A 22,006-nucleotide genomic window follows, 5' to 3' on the forward strand; every position below is an offset into this window, starting at 1 on the left:
ATAAATGGAGAATGGAAAGTATGGAATCTACAATATCTATTTAATACTTCAAAAAGTTTCAAAGTTCTGGTATTAGCATGACTGGAATTAACTGAATACTTTAATACATTACAGTAGGGATACTTCTGAGTTAAATAATTTAATCTGTCTTTTTGAATTCAATTTAATTGATTGCTTCAAAGAGATGAAGACAGTAAGTTTATGTTCTTTTAAATACTATAGTTGATCTGGAAAACACAGAACTATATTGGAGCTGGTCAGCACTGGATTTGATGAATAGGCAGGAGCTTCTGCAGAAGTGTTGACTACTTTAGCCATTGAAAAAAGTGGTGTGCAAAGTCGCGTGGTCGCACAGAGAGACGGACACTTGAGCTGGGTAGTATTTCTTTTATTCGGATCAGGAATGAATCTGAGACAAAGGGGTTTACCTGGTGTTTCTTATACCTGCCCAGGTGAATGATGGCCAATAGAATTGAACCTGGGCTTCCCGCCAGTGCATGTGGCCAATAGGTTTAAACCCTGGCTTCCCGCCAGAGCTGACCATGCCGGGGGCCGTCAAACTTGCTCCGTCCGGCTTTTCCCGCCTCAGCGGTTATCGCCTGGAGCTGTCCAGCCCCCTGCTGCGCTGGCATTTCCTGTGTATGCTAGCAGCATACACTACACCCCTTACCCCATAGTGAGGATTTTCCTCTGTCATACCATCTCCAACTATATACACATATTTACAAAACATACTGTAGTTACAATGGATACACTTGTTGATCTGTTGCCCCTTTATGAACGTACATAGTCAGCGAGGTAGCTTGGCGCTTTGTGTGGCCTACTTGACCTTCTTGGTACATGTTCTTCCGGAGGTATGGTGGCGTGGCTATTCATTCCTTCCTGCAGCTCCTGTTGAGGAAGGTTGCTGTGTGTCTGTGTGTGTGATTTGCTGATTCCTGGTGACTGCCTGGTTTCTCTATCAGACTCCTGCCTGTACAGGGGTTGCCATTGCTCCCCCCCAACCATCCTCCTTGGTGAATGTGTTTGTATTGGCTTTTGTGTTGGATCTTCCTCCTCACCCCCCAGTGTGTCCTCTGCCCCCCTTTCAGGAGTCCTTTTCCTCAGTTGATCCAGATGCCTTTTCCACAGGAGTCCCCCCTCCACCCTTACTCTGTAGGAAAGGGGCCCTGTTTGCTCTATAATTTCCCCTGGCACCCATGGATAACCCTGGCCCAAATGAGGTCCCCTGAGGTAAAATGTGTCTTGATGTTGGGGTTCCCCGTGTCTGCGGCTACTCTGTCTGGATGGAGCCTGTCTAAAGTTGTAATGAGGCGTCTCCCCCATCTGAGTTCCGCTGGGCTTTTGCCTGTGGCAGTGCAAGGTGTTGCGTGTTGGTGAAGGAGGAATGTGGCTAGTCTTTGCTTCCAATCTCCCTGTACTATGCGCTTGAGTGCATCTTTTGTTGTTCTCACGAATCGTTCTGCCAATCCATTACTGGCAGGGTGGAAGGGGGCCGAGGTGACGTGTCTAATCCCCAAGGTCCTCAGGAACACCTGGAAATCCGAGGAAGTAAATTGCGTTCCATTATCTGACACGATTACATCAGGCAACCCATGTGTAGCAAATATCCCCCTCAATGCTTGGATGGTCCCTGCTGATGTCATGCTGCTTACAGGTACCACCTCAAGCCATTTTGAATGACTATCCACAACTACCAGAAATGTGTGACCTTGGAATGGGCCAGCGTAGTCTATGTGAACCCTGGACCAGGGTGAGTGTGTTTCCTCCCACTTATGGACTGGTGCATGTGGTTGTTCTGGCCGTGTCCTCTGGCATGTGTAACACCCCGCTACCTGTGCTTCTATCTCCTTGTCCAACCCTGGCCACCACAGGTAACTCCTTGCTAGAGCCTTCATTCTTACTATCCCTGGGTGTCCTTCATGTAGTGATTGGAGAACTCTTTCCCTGAGCCTTGTGGGAATTATGACTCTGTTTCCCCACAAAAGGCACCCTTTGTGTGTGGACAGTTCAAACCTTCTTGAGAAGTAAGCAGTGAACTCTTGCCCTGGTGATTTGTCTTGCCACCCACTACTCACCCACGAATGAACCCTGCTCAGAACCTTGTCTTTTGGTGTCTCTGTGGCTATGTCCTTCGCGTTGAGGGGGCATTCTGGCAGTTCTTGGATTGCCAGGATTTGGGCAGCCGGTGCTGGGTCCGGCTCCCTGTCCATTAGGGGCAGTCTGCTGAGACCATCAGCATGCCCCATCTCCTTCCCTGGTCTGTGTATCAATTTACAAGAATATGCAGAGAGAAATATTGACCATCTTAGCATTCTAGGTGACAAAATCTGTGGTGTTTGTTTCTCTGTTGTGAATAGTCCTAATAAAGGTTTATGGTCTGTGAAGATTATGAAATCTCTGCCATACAGGTAATCATGAAATTTCTTTACTCCAGCAACCACTGCCAGTGCCTCCTTGTCTATCTGGGCGTAGTTCCGCTCTGCAGCTGACAGGGTTCTGGAGTAGTAGGCGATGGGAGCCTGAGTTCCATCCTCCTTGAGATGGCTGAGCACTGCTCCAATCCCATAAGGGGATGCATCGCACGCAAGACAGATTGGCTGATCTTCCCTGAAATGGGTGACAGTGGCATCGCTTGCTAACATGTTTTTTAGTGTCTGGAATGCTTTTGCATGTTTGTCAGTCCATTCCCAAGGCGCTTGCTTGTCAATTAGCCTATGTAGGGGTTCTGCAATTGAGGCTTTGTGAGGCAGGAATGTGTGGTAGAAATTGAGGAGCCCCAAGAATGCCTGCAATTCAGGCTTGTTTTTGGGAGCAGGGGCTTCTTTGATTGCCCTCACCTTTGATGCAGATGGGTGGATGCCTTGAGCATCTATCCTGAACCCCAGGAATTCTGTCTCTGGGACCCCAATCCTGCACTTCTCCCTTTTGAGTTTGAGACCTGCCCCCCTGAACCTCTCAAGGACCGTCCTTAAACGGGTCGCCAGCACGTCCGGGGAGCTGGCTGCGATCAGGACGTCATCAAAATAAGGGCAAACCCCTGGTATTCCCTTAAGCGTCCTTTCCATCACCTCCTGAAATATCCCCGGCGCTACGCTAACCCCAAACTGCAACCGGTCTACCCGGAACGCTCCCTTGTGAGTGATGATCATTTGTGCTCTAGCAGCCCCTGGGTCTACCGGCAATTGCTGATAAGCTTGGGCGAGGTCCAATTTAGCGAACACCGACCCGCCTTGTAGGGACGCTAAGATGCTGCTGACTGCAGGGACCGGATAGGAATGGGCACTTAAAGCTCGGATTATCGTCCCTTTATAATCAGCGCAGATACGAATTTCCCCATTTGCTTTAATTGGCGTTACGATAGGAGTTTCCCAATCTGCTCCATCAACTGGTGTTAACACCCCCTGGTCTACCAGCTTATCCAATTCCCGCTCTATCTTTTGCTTTAACGCGAATGGAACACGCCTCGCCTTCATCCTTATGGGTTGTACCTGGGGATCTAGTCTAAATGAGATTGGGGGACCCGTGTACTTTCCCAACTGCCCATCGAACACGTCCGCGAATTCCTCGCAGACTGCTTCTAGAGACAAATGGCTCCGTGTCTGTTTAATCCCTGTGATTTTGATGCCCAAGGCGTTAAACCACCCTAACTCCACAAGGCTAGTCCGCTGGCCCTCGACGACCAACACACTTAATTTACCCTTGAATCCCTTGTACTGCACCCACAACAACGCCTCCCCCCGGATTTTGATCGGTGAATTTTGAAAGTCAGAGAGGGTCAGTCTGGATGTCCTCAAGGGAACCCGTTGGCCGCTCCGCTTGCAAATGTCTAAAAACGTTCTGGCGGAGATGATGGATACGGCTGACCCTGAGTCCAGCTCCATCAAGCAGGGGACCCCTTGCAGCCTCACCCTCAGTTTTATTTTTCGGGCTAGCGCCGCAGGAGCCCCTGTTTTAAAAACGCCCGGCCGTCCTGACGTGTGACTCACAGTCAGCCCCAGCGACCGTTTCCCAGTACCTGTGGCATACTGGAACTCGGCTTCCACCTCGTGTAGGCTGTCCCGCTGCTTGCTTCTGCAGACCGCCGCAATGTGCCCCGTTTTTCCGCACGACCGACACTTCGCCGACTTGAAACGGCAGGTAGACCGGGGATGCTGTCCTCCGCAGCTTGCACAACAGGTAGACCGGGAGCCGCTCGCGCCGCAGCCAGAGCACTGGGTAGACCGGGGCTGTCCGTAGCCGCTGTTCTGGGTAGACCGGGAGTTGCAGCCGCATTGCTGGGTAGACCGAGGGCGATTCGCGCTGTGGCCATGAGGCTGGGTAGACTGGGGTCCGCTCGTTCCGCATCTGCACTCCTGGTCTCTCTCGCCTGCCGTGGCTGGTCTCGGTTCTTTTCTGTTGTCTCGGTCGGGGTTGAAGGATCGCTGAGGTCGGTTGATGGCATCCACCTCCAGCTCTGCCCCGTCTGCGTCGGTGCCTCTTCTCACCTGGTGGATGGATCCGCCTTCCCTCGTCTCGGGCTCCATCCCAGGCTAGGAGTTCGTCTTGGACATCCCTCAGGGTCAGTTTCTGCTTAGCAAAAAGTTTCTGGCGCAGCTTCCTGTCCCTCACCCCACAAACGAGCCGATCCCGCAGCCTAATTTCTAGATTTTCGAAATTGCAGAGGCGAGCTGCCAGCCTCAGAGCTGCCATATACTGTTTGGCAGACTCACCTGGTCGCTGATCCCGTTTTTCAAAACGATACCGCCAGGCGATCTCGGACGTCTCGGCTTGAAATGTTCAGACAGCTTCGCCAGCAATTCGTTGTAGCCGACGGAGTGGATGTCATCGGGTGCGCAGAGACCGACCGCCAGCTGGTAGGTTTCTGTGCCGCAGCTGCAGAGCAGTACCGCCGCTCTCTGCCGGTTCTCCTTTACCCCGTTCGCCCTCAGGTAACATTCTATCTGCCCCACGAAGGCTTCCCACTCCTCGGGGCGGCCGCTATTGAAAAGGGGATACTGACCCAGTTGTGTCATCCCGTCGTCTCGGTTGTCCTGCGTCTGGATCCGGGGCTGCCGATTGGATTCCGTCCGTGGCTAGCGTTGTCCGATGCAGGATCCCACCTTCGTCGCCAGTGCAAAGTCGCGTGGTCGCACAGAGAGACGGACACTTGAGCTGGGTAGTATTTCTTTTATTCGGATCAGGAATGAATCTGAGACAAAGGGGTTTACCTGGTGTTTCTTATACCTGCCCAGGTGAATGATGGCCAATAGAATTGAACCTGGGCTTCCCGCCAGTGCATGTGGCCAATAGGTTTAAACCCTGGCTTCCCGCCAGAGCTGACCATGCCGGGGGCTGTCAAACTTGCTCCGTCCGGCTTTTCCCGCCTCAGCAGTTATCGCCTGGAGCTGTCCAGCCCCCTGCTGCGCTGGCATTTCCTGTGTATCCTAGCAGCATACACTACATGGTGGAAAAATACACTTTGGGAAAATACATTACTGTCCTATTCATGCTTCTTGGAATGATTTTGAATTTTTTTATTTCAGCTAGCAGAAGACTTGCTTTGTGAAAAATCCTTACATACATGCATGTTATCTGAGCTAGGCAGTGCTTTCTTCCTAAGTGTTACCCTAAAGGGAAATGTTCTATCTGGTTTGTTTTACTAAGCAAAGTTGGCATCCTTCAACTTCTTGGCCTTTGCCTATGAGACACAATCATGTCTGTCAGATGTAGTAACTTTACTCAAGCATTGCATACACTTACAGAAAGGCTTCTTTAATAGTCTATAAACGTTAAAACTTTATTAAGAGATAGAACAGACTGAACAAAAGCTTCAATGAAACCTATTTTTTCTCAAATCATTCCTTTTCAAATACAGATTAATAAGGAAAAACAATAACACTAACCACAAGGAACAAGAAAATAGAAATGATTTGGGGAAATATTAAGATGAAGAGAAAAAAAATCAGAAAATGCTGCTGAAAATACTGTTCTGGGGGTTGAGAAGGAGCTGAGGTAACACAGTAGATGCTGCTATGGACAGAGATACAGAAGTATAGTATGCCAAAAATTGCTTTCTTGGAACATTCCAAATGATACACAGCGCAGACATGGACGCTCACGCTACAGAAATATTACAGTGAAGAATCAAATAATCAAAGGGATGTTTGGGAACAGCTTTTACTGAATAAGAACTATACCACAGACTAACAAAGGACTATTAATAAGTATTTAAATTATGTTGCATAATACTGTGCATTTATTTATTAAATTTATATATTGCCCATTTATCTGTTTGGAGTAACTCTACAGTGTGTAGACTAAGTAAATTTAACAATTCCATATAAATTATACTTATTTTCAAAAACGTTATGGCATCTTACAGAGTAACAGTATTGATAAAAGGGATGTGAATGAAGAAATAAATGATAACAGGATAATTTTTTAGCATTTCTTCCCTCATGTAAATAACTGCATATACTCTTTTCTGATGACTATATGAATTTAATTAAATGGATTTTAGCTGAGTATGACATGTTGTTTTATTACAAATGAACAACACCAGTTGGCCTCTAAGAAATTGTTTTCAACCAAACACAGCCTATACGTCTTTATTAAGAAAACTTAATAAAAGTTTTAATAAAACTTATTTAAACTTATTTCCAGATGTTTAAACTTATTCCAAGATAATTTGCTTACACAGTTACAGACCTGAAGGACTTTTATACCATGCTCTTCATTTTTGGAACACTATATATAGACTCTAAGCAGTATGATATTAATTTAATAAATGTTTTGGTTGACTAACCCTTTGGATACTCCAGCTCTGTCATTTACTATTTTTACTTCTTTTACACAGCCGTATTGGGAAAAAAATTTCCTCAGGTCATTCTCATTAGTCTATTAAAATAAATAAAGGGGGGGGGGAAGAGAGAGAGAAAGACTGTATAATACTAGTAAATATAGTTAAAATACAACTATCACTTAATATTGACATTCTTTTAATAATTAGCATGTATGCTCAATCAAAACTAATTTCAATCCATTCATTTATACAGTATTTTGAAAGTTACATTACTTTCCAATTATATTCTTCAGCAGTTTGTACAATAAGGATACCTGCAATATTTTCTAAAGTGGGCCGATTCTTCTAGACTTACCCATATTGTATATAATTCCACCTCCATCTCCTATGGTATTCTGAAATTTCTGTTTTGTTTTTTTTTAAAAAAGGGAAATAATACCAGGGAGAGAAAATTCAGCAGAGTTTCTTTGGATATATTGGCATGCCTGATAATGAATGCCTTTCAGGACTATTTTATAGTCCAGAAAAGCTACTCTGCAGACAAACACAATGAAGTGTTATTGCAGGAAATAAAATGGGAAGGATTGGACTTTTTTTAAAAAAATGAATCACCTTGGAAGCACATTTTATTAAAATAAAATGAACAGGATATAACTAATAGCAATATCACTTAGACTTACAGACTGCTTCATAGTGCTTTACAGCCCTCTCTAAACGGTTTTCAGTCGGCATATTGCTCCCAACAATCTGGGTCCTCATTTTTACCGACCCTGGAAGGCTGAAACAACCTTGAGACTGCTAGAATCGAACAGCTGGCAGTCGGCTAGAATTAGCCTGCAATACTGCATTCTAACCACTGCACCACCACAGCTCTCTATACACATTTAATAATATAGTTAAGAGTTAATATTTCATTAGAGTAGCACTTTTAAGTTTTTAATGCTGGATGCATAGTTAGATTATTTTACTAAGCTATGATGGAAGGGAATATATTTTCAAGTATGTATGTTTCCTGTAGTTTCTAAGACTATAGACATTTTTGCTTTTGCTCTTTGTTAACTGCAACATTGGCCTTTGAATGGATTGGGGGTATCTAGTTTATACTTCTCTCAACATACATTTCCTCATTCATAATTGATTATAGGAAAAAAAAACTGCATACTTCTCCATACTCAATAGAAGGCCCTATGGCTGAAAGGCAGTGAGAAGATGTTACCTGGATATTTTGAACGATACCACTTGGATATTTTCAAACTCAAGAATAATAATTTGAAAAACTAAAAAGTGAAATACCTGTGAATGAACTTGTGGGTGAATGAAAGATTTAAAAAGCAGGAGTACAATAAAAGGTAGAGTGATCAGAGCACATGGCTAATAAAATAAGATGATTCCCTACTCTTTATCTTCACAAAGACACTAGTAAATTTGTTTCTAGAAAATCCCCAACCCACTGAAATAGATCAAAGTGGGCAGGAATCCACTGTAATGACAATGCCATTTCATTAGATAACAACAAAGAGCTGAGATGGGGAAGAAGTAACTCTTTATTTTCCACATCTATCTACCAGATGATAAAATCATAAGAATAAATTCTTTGATATATGTAACAATATAATATAAAAACAATTTTATAATAATATAAAAACAATTCTATTATAATAAAATTTGGAACCACTCAAATTACCTTAAAATCAATTCCTCCAACAAAGATGCGATTAGGAATAACCGTTCCAAACCTTGGGGCACTGGTGGCGTTATTTAAAGGGACCGGCGACACAGTTTTAGGAGATGGAGACAAAGAATCAATTTGCCTCTGATTTGCAGTTTGCTGTTTAAAAGAACATATTCTTGTTAAATATATTTTCAAACTATTATGGATTTTCAAAAATTAAAATGAGGAAAAGAACAAACAATAGTTATAATTATTTCTAGGGAATGAAAGCATTTTACTTTAATCCAAAGTAATTTAATACCATAGTATCAAAAGTTTTTCTATCTTAAGTTTTCATATACTCAACTCTTCTTAATCAATTCTATAAAGTTCTAAAAGCTATTATTTTCTAAGTGTATTAAATACTGTCTTAAAAGAATACAGTACTTTTAAAAAAATACGTATGAACATTATCCCTGCTTCATTACATAAGTAGGATATTTGTATCCTCTTTTCTTAGAACAGCTCATCTGTACAATGAAATTTACATTTAACCTAAAAAGTAAAACACTAATAAAAATTTGAATTCCACATAATTAATCTATACATTAAAAACATTTTTAGTTAGCTTTTTAAAAAAGATCCCATTACTTAAGCCAGGGCTTTTCAACCTTTTCACTCATTGTACCACTTTTAGGATATGGCAACATCCGAGTACCACCAGTCGCCTAGCAAGGTGTCAAAAACTTGACAAAAAATAAAAAAAGGAAAAAAGTGATGAAGTACAGGTAGTCCTCGACTTACAACAGTTCGCTTAGTGACTGAAAAAAGTGCCCCCCAAGCCACAGCCGAGCAAGACACTGGCCTGCCCGCCCGGCGGCGCTCTTCCTCCTGTCTGAGATTTTCATTGTTGTGAGCATTTCTGTTGAGGATTGGCAGCGGGGGTGGGGTAGGGTGGTTTGGTTTTTATCCCCCCCCCCTCTGCTGGGTGGTTGCAGCAGGTTTTGGTCACTTCACATTACCCTGTGACCGTCATAAATATGAATCAGTTGCCAGCTGGAACCTGGCGCTTCCACTGAGCCCCGACAGCCCTGCAGCTCCAGCCATCTCTCACTCAGGCTTGTGCGGTGCTGTCACCGGTTCAGCTCGTTCCCCTCCCCCACTACCACTTTTCTAGGATGGTTGTGTACCACCTGCCAGATGCCAATGTACCACAGGTGGTACCCGTACCATTGGTTGAAAAGCCCTGACTTAGGCTATATATTTCAAGTTATGTGTTTCAAAGTATTCCCATTCATAAAAATGAAGTTATATGAAATCAGGTATCAGATTCATAGTTCATATCATTTATAGATATGTTCCAAAATCTATATAATTACTCTAAAGAAAACTTAATTAGCTATGCTTTTTAGTGTATATTCCCACTCATAAAAATATAGCAGTTAAATCCAGTTAGGTTTGTTCATTCTTTCCATCTAAAGATTGTTTTCGTACTTTAATAAATTCAAGGCAAACACCAGGCAATTTTTAGCTTTATTAGATTCAAATATTGTTATATTTGGTATTAATACTTTACTAAGAAACATGATGATAGATTTCAGCTATTATTCAGTAAAGAACTAATAAAGGATGTTCTTAATTTGCTTATAAATAGTCTCAAACTCGGTCCTTCCCTCTGATCTCCTTCTGTCTGTAAAACTGCTCTACTTTGAAAGCACATACATAGTATGTCACAGAAATATAAAAAAAATCAATTACCGTATTTATCGGCGTATAACACGCACTTTTTCTTCCTGAAAATAGGGGGCAAATGATGTGTGCGTGTTATACGCCGATATGTTAATGACCCATAGTAAATACCGCACCTTTTTAAAATGAGGTGCGTGTTATACGCCGGTGCGTGTTATACGCCGATAAATACGGTAATAATAAAATTATTTATCTCAGAGTTCCTAATTGTTAAGTTTCAATTTACTTTCCAGAAAAATACCACAGTCCTGAATAACTGAACTGTCCATTGTAGTGTATGTAAACTTTACATTGTAAAGCATGCACAGGAAGCGTTAGCATAGCATGATGTGCTATGAGCAACAGAACCACGACAAGGTCCTTCCTGAGTCTGTTGAAAACAAAGCCGAGAAAAAATACCATAAAAGTTCAATCATATACTGTAGGTAATTCAGAAATTAAAGTAGTTATAAACATTGACAATAAAATTATTTTTTTCAGTATGGTTTTCCTCACATTGATAATGTATTCATTATCAATATATATCATACTATATATTTAAATCATTTGTGGCTATTTGGTACTATTATTACTTGAAAACTTTCCACTGAACAATTCTGACGATAGTATTTTTCTGGAATGTTTCAGAAACTATAGATTTAAACTAGTAAAGAGTTTGAAGGTAAAGCTCTAGTCTGCACTAATTGATTATTAGAGATTTTCATATTACCATTTATTATGTTTTCCTAACAACAAAAGGAGTTAAAAACCAGTATTTGAAATACATTAACATACTGATAGTATCAGAACCATATAATGGGAGAATTCACATTTCTTCTGTTGTTTAACGAAGAAATCTTTACTGTACTATAGAGTACAAACATGAAACATTAAAAAAAATACTTCTATTTTAGGGCTAGAAATTCTAACTGATAGTATATTCTTACAGAGTAATCTCTTAAAATAATAGAATTTTTTTAAAATCCTCATACTATTAATACTATCAATAATTTAATTGACGCTCAATAATTAATTGAAGCTCAATAATTTAATTTCTATATTTTCTTCTTTCAAATATTTATTGAATTGTAAAGAAATGAGATTTGTCATATTTTAATAAAAGGGGAAATCAAATATGTAGATGTACAGGGATAAAAGAATAACAACAATGGAGAAAACTCTTATGTTCTCTGACAATGAGCTTATTACTATAGAATGGATCCCAGATTTGTAATAATTTTTAATAAATCAATTTCAATGTTTTCTAATTTATAATGCTTGCTTCCAAAGTTATTTCAAAATACTATATTTAAACTAACAATTTTTTTGAAACATTCCAACACTGATCAATAGATAACTTGTAGATACACTATGAAATTACAATAAAATTATCAAGTTTCTTTTGAAGATATTTTTGAAAGTTTATCATTTTACAGATTGTTATGTAATTATGATGCAGTCTTATTATAAACTGTTATCATTTCATAATTTTAAAACACTAATATGTTTGTTTTGAATTATTTGGCATGAATTATATATTAGATTTCATTATCGTCTATTTTATGCTGTGATTATGTCAAAGGAGTTCTCTTTCCTATCCATGGTATTTGCAATATAATCTGCAAAGCAACGTTTTCTCAGACAGTAAATGGTTTATTATAATCACAACTGAACTGGAACTGGGCCTACCTTAAGTGGATTGTTAAAAGAAAGTCAGCAGATATTTGAAGATAAAATCACTAGCATTCAACATGACTCGATACACACTGTAGTTCTATTATTGGAACAATTAAGGCTAATTATTTCAAAGTTTTGAGTATTAAAACCTAAAAATGCAGTTAGGAATCTGACTACTTGAGGACTTCTGGGAAACAAATGGGAGAACTGAAGAATTATTAACTGAAGCAGAATGAAGAGCCATCATATAGATCAGGTTTTCATAATTCTTCTCCTGTCAAGGAAGGGGCTTGAGATCACCCACAAGTGCTCCATAGTGCTATTCCTCATGAGAAGAATGCAAGACACCAACACCCAAAGTCCTGAGGGAAGGGAATAGCCATCTTGCTGAAACCATGGTTAGTGCCATCAAGGGGATACTGGGTATGCTTTTCTAATCACTTATGGAAATTGCTTTTTAACTGCATTTCAGCTATTGGGAACCTTTTCGATCAGTATGTTTTACAGTACCAGATGAATTTCCTTCAATCTTTAATGAAAGATGTTTTAAATACGGGCAGTCCTTGACTTACAACCACAATTGAGCCCAAAATTTCTATTGCTAAGTTAGTTGTTAAGAGAGTTTTGATCCTTTTTATGACTTTTGTCATTGTCACTTGTTAAGCGAATCACTGCAATTTAGTAACACAGTTGTTAAATGAAACTGGCTTCCCCATTGACTTTGCTCGTCAGATCACAAAAAGTGATCACATGACACTGGGAAACTGCAACTGTCATACATGCCAGTTGCTGAGCGTCCGAATTTTGATCAAGTGACTGTGGGGATGCTGCAGCAACCGTTAAGTGTGAAAAACAGTTGTATCACTTTTTCAGTGCTATTATAACTTCTAATGATTACTAAATGAATGGTTTTAAGGCAAAGACTACGTATTCAAGTTTAAAGACATAAAAAAAATATTTTGGAATAAACAGCAAAGGACTGATTAGAACTTTGATTCTGGAAAGTTACAAATGGGCTATGGGTCCAGACAGATCTGAAATAAGATTTTGGTATTACCGGTAATTAAAAGATTCCTTTCCATGGGAAAATGTTTTTGTTTTGAATTCTCTTAAAAAACATAATTGGATGAGACTATGAAGGTTGGAGAACCTTCTGGAGAGAACCAGAAGAAACTAAAGATTACAATTAAAGGAGAATACTTACATTTTACCTACCAATTCAGAATGAAGCAAAGTATTTTAACACTGAAAATATTAAAGGACTTTTTGAAAAATGAAGTTAATTTTAAGAGTGCCTGCATCCATTGATAGACTGCTTCAAAGATGTTATGAAACAGGAAAAAACTTTTACCTAAGAGGAGCGAGACTGATCTGAAAATGGATTTAAAAATGATAGGCTACAAAAATTATATGGAAAATGATGCCACATAGACATACAAAAGAAACCAGCTTAATAATTAAGAAGGATGTACAACTAACAAACCGACACAGTGACATGGATAATTTTCCTATATTGGATTTAATAAAGAGGGTAGCTAAAACTTAGAAGAATTTTGGGAAAAGAGACGAAGAAAAAAATGAAAAGAATTCAAGTTCTACAACATTATTTGAAGGGACTGTAGATTATTAAAAGTAAAAGGAAATAGGTTTATTTGATCAAGGTTTAAATAGACAGGCTGTTATCCCTAGTAACCTGTAATGGGGTTTGGCTAATCAGGGCTGAAACAAGGCTTTAATGATATTTTTTTTATAAATAAGGATATGGGAAGATCATTTGTTGTATTTTATTTTATTTATTTATTTATTTTATTTGTTTTATATACCGCCCTTCTCGTTACTAAACTAGTTTACTTGTGATAAAAGGGGAAATAATTTCTTTAAATATTTTTACTATGTTTCTTTGTTTTGTTTTTCTTGTTTTTTCTTCTGTACTTTCTATTTTTTAAAGTTTGTATTAGTTTTAATAAAAGAAAATTTAACTTTTAATAAAATTAAGTATAAAAGGGAATCTAAATACTTGCACATTGAAAGTTTGTTGTTTCTAATAAATAGGGGATAACTATTTGTATCTTTAAAGTTACTTTTCTTCCTTTAGCTGTCTAACATACAGTAGTAGTACCAGGAACAGTACCAGGTTCTTTTGAAAGGTGCAGCAACTGGGCCACTCCTAGAAAAATGTAAATACGAATGAATGGAGAATAAGATCTTTAGCAAGTTGCCACTGACCAATTTCAAGTAGTGTATGATGAAATAGAACTCTTTCAATTCAATTTCAATTGGGGATTGAAAATATCTTCGATCAAGATTGCCCATGCAATTAAAGCCTCATCTTTTAAAAAAATATACAAATACTGCAAATTAAAAAAGGGGCAGGGTCTCAGTTAAAGCCACATTTAAACCATTGTGGAACAGCCCCTACCTTGAGCACCATATGGTTGGGAATATGTAGTTTTACTTAACAATGCTCAACATTATTAGTTAAATCTTTCTAGTTCAGCTGCTTAACCTATATACGTTATTCTCTAGTGCTTCTGTTCCTACTTGGATAGCAGATTACAGAAAGGGTGATTTATTCTGTGACAGTTATGTATCAGAATTCCTAGTTCCATTTGAGCTATTTAACTGTAGGAACCATGGGATAATATACAGTACAGGAAAATGAGTGAAGATTTAATTAATATTCAGACAAAACCAAGACAAAGGGTGAGATATAGGATTTACTGTACCAGAATGTGAGCAGAGTAATTAACTAACTAAAGTCCAGTAACTACTCAATCCTGACAAGACACCGGTAGCAGCATAGTCATCAAGTGGTCAATTTCTCTAGCTCAGATATTTGATTTGGAGATGGCTACATCTCTTGAACATCAAATAAATCAGAAGTGTCTGTAACTGAAGGGAGAGCCTGGTATAATTTAGTCATGTTCTGGTAATCTCCCAGTAGGTAACTATAACATGTGATGATTTGAAAATGTCTTGGAAACTTCCAACAGTATGAGACAGCTGAATTTAAATCACAGTATTTAAAAAGCAATTTTCCTGAATATTATGCTCTTCATAAATTTTAGATTCCTACAACAATTCGCCACCATGGCCAATCCCCAAATTTCAATACATTTGAAAAGCACTAAACAGGAAAACCTTCCAATCTTAGCTGCTGCCAAAATTTTAAGATCATTTTCAGAGGCTTTTCTCCAGGGTTCTTGTTGAATGAAGCTTGGTGAGAATCACCAGGAAAAAAAAACATTTCAAGATGCAATTTTTTTTAGAATGTCCAGTGAGGACTGTGCAGTGACACACAAAAAGAATCATCTGCCAGGAATTAGCTCCCATGTTTTATAGTTCAGACCTGTGAATTTTAAATGCTTATACCAGGAGTGTTTTGTTCATTTTTTTAATTCCATGAGATATTTAATTCTTTATCCAATTTATATGACTGCCCATCTCAGCAAGCAACTTTGGGCCCTTTGAATGACTGTTCATTTTAAACATGTTAAGCAAATGTTTGCATTATCAAAGTGTGCTTTTTTTATCCCATTTATATCCTGCCCTTCTCCGAAGACTCAGGGCGGCTTACAATCTAAGAAGCACAAATCAATGTGCTTAGCAATAGCCTTCGTTCTATGTATATGCCTGCTTATTAGGGCTTTCAGGCCCCCCCAAGCGGCATTTTTACAAATTCAGCTTATTGCCCCCAACAATCTGGGTCAGCTTCTTTGAGTTGAACTTGTTTCCTTTGTAAAAGTGCATGCTTAAAACTTTTAATCAAACTAACAAAATAAAATATTGAGTATCAAAATTTTTAAACCTTTGATGCAAAAATAGTGGAAAAGAAAACAGATGAAAGTATAAAATATTGCTCATATTTCTTGCATATATCCGTTTCCTTTTGTGTATTTTGTAATTTTTCTATTTCTTCCTGTAAAGCTTAAGAAATAATAATAAAAATATATTTTCTGCATCTACTATAGTTAGGCACAATTGTTTTGACTTTAAAAAGTTCCTCTATTTTTTAATTGCACTTTAACAATACAAAATTATGCTACAATAATATAAATGCCACGGGCGTTTGTCACTTTTATATCGGAAAAATATTTTTTGGTTTCCCTTATTGTGTCTGAGAAACATTTTTAGTATCTTCCTGAAGACTTAAAAAAAAATCAAGCTATTCTTGGTTCCTCCGTTTTATATTGAAATCAGGAGCGAAAATTCAAGCCATTACAGAATATCTCGACAACACAACTTTGGGGACAGGTTAAATACGAATACGTTCTGTACCTAAAATCACCAGAGTTACGCTCAAACCAAAGCAGATTTTTTTTTTTAAAATTCCATTTATATCCCGCCCTTCTCCGAAGACTCAGGGCGGCTTACAAGCTTAGCAGTAGCCTTCATTCTATGTATATGCCTGCTTATTAGGGCTTTCACACACACCCCAAGCGGCATTATTACCTTCACCTCCTACCCAAATAGAGGGAAAAATGGCTCAGTCCCCTAATGAAGAGCTGGCACTCTTAATGATGTCGAGAATATTGGAATTACGATCACTTTCGCCAGAATAAAAAGACTTAGCATTAGTCTTTTTATTATTATTATTATTATTATTATTATTATTATTATTATTATTATTATTATTATTATTATTATTAATTATTATTATTATTATTATTATTAGCAAAGCGAAAGGCTAGCGCCTCCCCAACTACAGGGCGCGGAGCAAGGGAGCACAAGGCAGGAGCCTCGTCTCTCCGAAGCCCGACAGAATCGCCCCCCCCCCCGGCTCCGCCGCCGCCGCAAAGCCCCAACCGCCTCCCGCTGCCGTTAGGGGGCGCGTGCCCAGGAGGGCCGTTTCTTTAGCCCCTGCTGAGGGCCCCTCCCACTTCGCGGGGAGAGAAAAGCGCCTCAAGTAATGGCGGGGAGGGGAGAGAAGACGGGAAGAACGGGCGCGGCGTCTTGCTTGAGAGTGCTAGGGAGGAGGAGGAGGAGGAGCAGCAGCAGCAGCGTTCCTTGAGCGCTTGCGTATTTTGGCGGGAAAGCGACGTTAAAATCATTCGTGGCTCCGGCTCTGAAGTAATTTCTCGCCCTTTCCCCGCGCCGTCCACTTTCCACCCCAGCCAAGTGTGCTGCTACCCGCCCCGTCCATTCCTAGGGCCCGTTTCAAGCCTAAGTACGCCTTTCTCTCAGGAATCCCCTGTCGGCCAAAGCCGGCCCTAAGGCGGCGCGCGCTCTGTTCGATGGTGTCGGAGCGTCCTTAGGACGCTTGCAAGGTTTCGTACTAACCGAGGAATCGGGCTCCATCTTTCGCTTCACACGTACATACACGGCACGCCTCAAGTTCTGGGCAGCACGTTTCCCGCACGCAGCTCGCCTTCTCACGCAGCTGCCGCGCCTCCGTTACTAAGGGGAAAGGCACGGGAAACGGGGTGGGCGGGCGCGACAAGTTCTCTACAGGTGCAGTGCCCCCTCGCTGGGCCAAGAGGTGGGGCCGAGGGTAAAGGCTTATAGCTACGTTTGGGCCAGCATCCGGAACTCTAAAAGTGAGGTGGGCGGGAGATTTAATGTCTATGTCATCAATTCCTTCCTTGGGGCCTCTTGGAATTTTTTGGGACAAAACCCGTAACTTTTTTTTTAAAAAAAATCTGTTTTAAACAATAGTTATGTAAACTGGTGGTAGTATATATATTGGTATGGAATGATTTATTGGGCTATGAGTTTTCTATTTTCCAATTTTATAATACATTCTTTACACAATCCTTAATTACAGCAAATTTACGTTTTTGAATATACTTTAAATTCACATCTCAGCCATTAGGAAATAGAGTGTCACACAAATGTTATAACTGAATAAATAAATTTCATGTTGCTTTCACATCCTCCTGTCTTATTAACTCAGGAAATAAATTATCTGTATTAGTGAATTTGATTAACTGGCAATTTATGTCAGTGCCAATTGTCACCTTTGCTCACCTCACACATCCATGGTTCATGCATCAGGAGATAACTAATGAACTGCCTGCCTTAGACTGACATAGTAAACTGATTGGTTCAGCTACCATATCACTGTGTATTTCTCCTCACAGTTTGGAAAGATGTTCTTTCATTATGAATTATTTAAATTAGTAAATTTGTAAAAAGAGTGTCTACCCTAGATGGGTAAACAGGAGATGAATTTCAATGCTACACAGGTTTTGGGTAAAGATGCCGTATTTATAAATCACACTATTCAAATTCCTTCCTGGTATCTTGCCAATCTTTTTGCTGTTTTAAATCTGTTAGTCTAGAGTCATACAAAAACATGACTTTTACCATACTACCTGTCCATGACACCTTCTAACTTGCTTCATGCTTGGAGGAGGCCAGTAAGATGCCAAGTCTTGTTTTTGCTTATCACTGCTTATCATTGGGCTTTAAACTCCATTATAGTGCCAGACAGAAGAGATTGATGCTTGAGACAGAAAACTGCCAGCCCTTGTCCCTGTTGCTGCTGTCACTCTCCCAACAACACTAGCACTTCTGCGATAGAAAACAGCTTTCAAGAGTTACCCCGTCTCCATTTACAACCTTCTGCATTCAAAAGTATAGGGGGGAGTGGAATAATTACTCACCTCTGTGCAAAGCAAAATATTATACTTTAGTAACAAGGATAATGTCGTTCAAAAGCTTGAAGGAGTAAGAGCAACAACTGTGCTGCTTCTTGGCTTTCTGCCACAGACATTACTCCTCCCCCTGTTTGAGTCATTTTGCCAGCAGTTCCCTACTATCTGCATGTACACATACTGTACCCATGTGACAGTACTGATTTCAACCTAGTTGACAGATCTGAATGGGAATCATGCAGATGTAAAGTGTGGTTCCACCTTGTGCAGCTTGGCTGTTGTGTTGCAGATGTTTCATTTACCCAAACTAGGTACTGATGATGTTCCCTAGTTACCTTCCTAATTGAGGAAGACACTTACTACCCATAAGGGTGAGAAGGGAAGTGTCAAGCACCTAGCAATTCCCCCCTCCCACCTTTCTATGTGTCAACCAAAAATGAATAGGAAAAATGACTACAGCCATGCTCATTTTTAAAGTTGACAGTTGGCTCCCCATCAGAAAGAGAGTCTCCTGCAGGGAAAAGAAAAAGCAGGTTAAGCATTCCCTTGAGGCTTTTTTTTATTTAAAAAGTTTTACAATACATTTTGACTTTAATCCCCCCCTTCCCCACCCCTACCTAACCCTCCCTATCCCTCTCCCCCAATCCCTCCTCCCCCCCTCCCCGACTTCCCAGAGCTAAATACAGGGTATAAAATCAAAAAACAAACATAAGCACCCCTATGTTATCAGCAATAAACTATTAATTCTATCTCCCTCTAGCTCATATAAAATGAATACAAACAATATTAATATTACAAATGAGGTAAAAAAGAAAAAGAGGAAAACAAAAAAAAAGCTTTACTCAAAATAGATTTTCTTAATCCCAGTCCTTATTCATATTAATTTCAAAAAAAAAAAGAAAAAAAAAACTTTCACCTACTATTTAGATTCTCCAACCTTTCTCTAATTTCTAAACAAATTCTCAGTTACGCGCCAAAAGCGCCTATCTCTATTAACCTTAATAATCTCCAACCAAACTAAACTATGATCAAAAATAGTTCTTGCATGTATCACACCAAATGTCTCGCATTTCCAAATCATCCTTGAGTTCAAATAAAAAGAGTAAAAAAAAAAAGGTTTAAGCAGCCTATTAGACAACTTGTTGTTAATTAGGAGCTTGCATACCCATTCTTAGTTCAACACATACTTTTAGTCCATAACCCTCATATACTTTTCTAACAAGCAAATAACATCAATCTTAAATTGTGTTAAATATTAAAAAAAACTTTCTTTCTCCTCTATGATAAATTTAATCCATTGACATTCTAATTTAAAAATTTAATCACCAATCTTAACGCCCCAAAGCTTTTGGAGTACGTCTGTCATGACCCCCAAAACTTCTTTGGACCGCGCCCCTTCCACAGCTTCACTGTAAGTACACTTTGGAGATTCCATAACTTTCTGCTGGTCTTGCTCTTGCTCTCGTCTCACTCTTCTTAGGGCGGCACGCGTCATCCTCTGGCCTCCTACAACATCCGATGAAACTGTATCTTGATCCCCTCCAACACCATTGTCCTCTATCTGTCTATCTGCAACATCTTGAAGCTTTCCCTCGCCGTATCCCTTTACAGCTTCCAAAAATGATAGGGGAGTTGCTTTTAACACATTGCTATAAAAATCACGTGCCTGGGCCACAGTAACCAGACGATGTCTTTTACCTTCATGCGTCACCACCAGTCCAACTGGAATCTCCCATCTAAACTTAATATCACATTTCTTAAGTTCCTGTACTAGAAATGCAAAATCTTTCCTTCTCCTTAAAATCTTCGGAGGAATCTCTTTTAAAACCAAGACTTCTTGCTCAGCCACTACCAATTTAGTATCATAAGCAGCTTGAATGACTTCATCTCTAATTACTCTCTTTGTAAAATAGACCACCACATCTCTGGGTAACTTCCTCTGTCTTGCAATCCATGAATTTACACGAAAAATTTTGTCCATATTTCCCTCAATTTCAGATGCTGGCTGGCCCAATACCCCTTCCAGAGCCTCAGAAATCAGCTGCTTTGAATCTTCTTTACAATTCTCCTTTAAACCCCTGATTCTAATAGCATACTGCATCTGATGATACTGAACAAGGCTCAATTCTCCGTCCATTTTATCCCTTATATTTTCATTTTCTAATACCTTTGCTTCTAATATAGAGTTCTTTTGACTGAGATCCTTCACTTTTACATCTAGCTGTTGCACACATTCAGCTACAGATTCAATCATAGACAACATGTCCACCCTCATTGCTCTAAACCTCTCTTCCATCTTCTTCTCCAATTTCTCCATTTTCTCCTCCATTTTCTCCTCCAGCTTTTTCAACTTTTCATCCATCATGTCAGACATCAATTGTGAATGCTTTCCAAGAGCGTCTTGTAAATCCTTAAGCGTCAATGCCGGAGGAGGTGCAGGAGGAAGCAAAGCTTGCAATGAGGTCTGTTGCACCAGGGAAGACCCCGCACTCCGAAGAACTTTAGAAGTTTTAGCCGCCATCTTCCCCCACTTTCACTTATTGCGCACTTTCACTTTAAAGCTATAAAATCCATTGAGCTAGAGAGTAGAGATAAGAGTCCACATCACCTTGACCTCCTGTACCGCTCTGCCTGCATCTTGACAATCAAAAGTATTTCCTTTTGGCAGGGGTGGTTGCTAACGCCTGGCTCTGCTCCATAAATCCCGGAGCAGGGGCGCTGCGCAGCTCGGAGCAACCCAGGCTTCGGGGGGGCTCAATCCTTCAGCTGCCCAAACTCTCAGTTCAGGCAGCCCCGGAGAGCTCAACCCCTACCTGGGGCCTCACCCGCTCCTCTTCTCCCGAGGAGGGGGCTTCAAATCCATCTAAACAGTTGATCTGCGCTGTTTACAATGAAAAAACACAGCTGCGGAGCGGGCAGCCCGAAAACGGCTGTCTTCGGCGTCGCGTCGCCACCGGAAGTCCCCCCTTGAGGCTTGTAAGGGTATTTATCGTAAAACCTCTTTATCAATCTATCCACTTTCATATTTGTACATTTCACCTAGGTAGCTTCTGAAAGGGGGTAACCTTTCCACTCAATAAGGTATTGTAACTTTCCCTTGTACAACCTGGAATCTAGAATACATTTAATTTCATAATGTGTCTCCCCCTCCACCATTATTGGACCTGGTGGCTTCCTAGGGACAGGTCTCAAAGAGGATCCTGACACAGGTTTCAATAGACTGCAATGAAACGCAGGGTGAACTTTCCCCAACAATCATGGTAGTTTCAGTTCCACAGTGACAGGGTTAATGATTTTAGTGATAGGAAAAAGACCAAGGAATTTTGTTATGTATCCAGTGCATGTATCTGCATGGCAACAGCCACTAGGGGGCATTGGCCTGGACGGTTTTGGCGGGAACCCTAGTTTTGGCGGGAAACCTAGGGCCAACCCCATTGGCTGGACGCCTACCTGGCTAGATATTTAAGGAGGCCAGGTAACCCTTGTTCCCCAGTATGCTACACCCCCCAATAAAGAGCTGAACACGTACTCCGGCTGGCGTCTCTTCCTTGCGTCGGACCCACTACGTTA

The 22,006-nt window shown here is 40.3% G+C and overlaps 1 protein-coding gene across 1 annotated transcript in view; it reads right to left on the minus strand.

The window, feature by feature from the left end:
* Positions 1-17,138, minus strand: part of BOLL (boule homolog, RNA binding protein) — a gene marked incomplete at its 5' end in the record, with an annotated part of 38,525 nt that extends 21,387 nt beyond the window's left edge. The window contains 3 exons of the mRNA XM_081341115.1: positions 6,788-6,879; positions 8,469-8,612; positions 17,121-17,138. Of these exons, the coding sequence (XP_081197241.1) occupies positions 6,788-6,879; positions 8,469-8,612; positions 17,121-17,138 (254 nt within the window). The remainder of the gene's footprint in view (positions 1-6,787; positions 6,880-8,468; positions 8,613-17,120) is intronic.
* Positions 17,139-22,006: the final 4,868 nt, after the last annotated feature.

This window comes from Vipera berus (genome assembly GCF_964194415.1).
Source record: "Vipera berus genome assembly, chromosome: 1".
Classification (NCBI taxonomy): Eukaryota; Metazoa; Chordata; class Lepidosauria; order Squamata; family Viperidae; genus Vipera; species Vipera berus.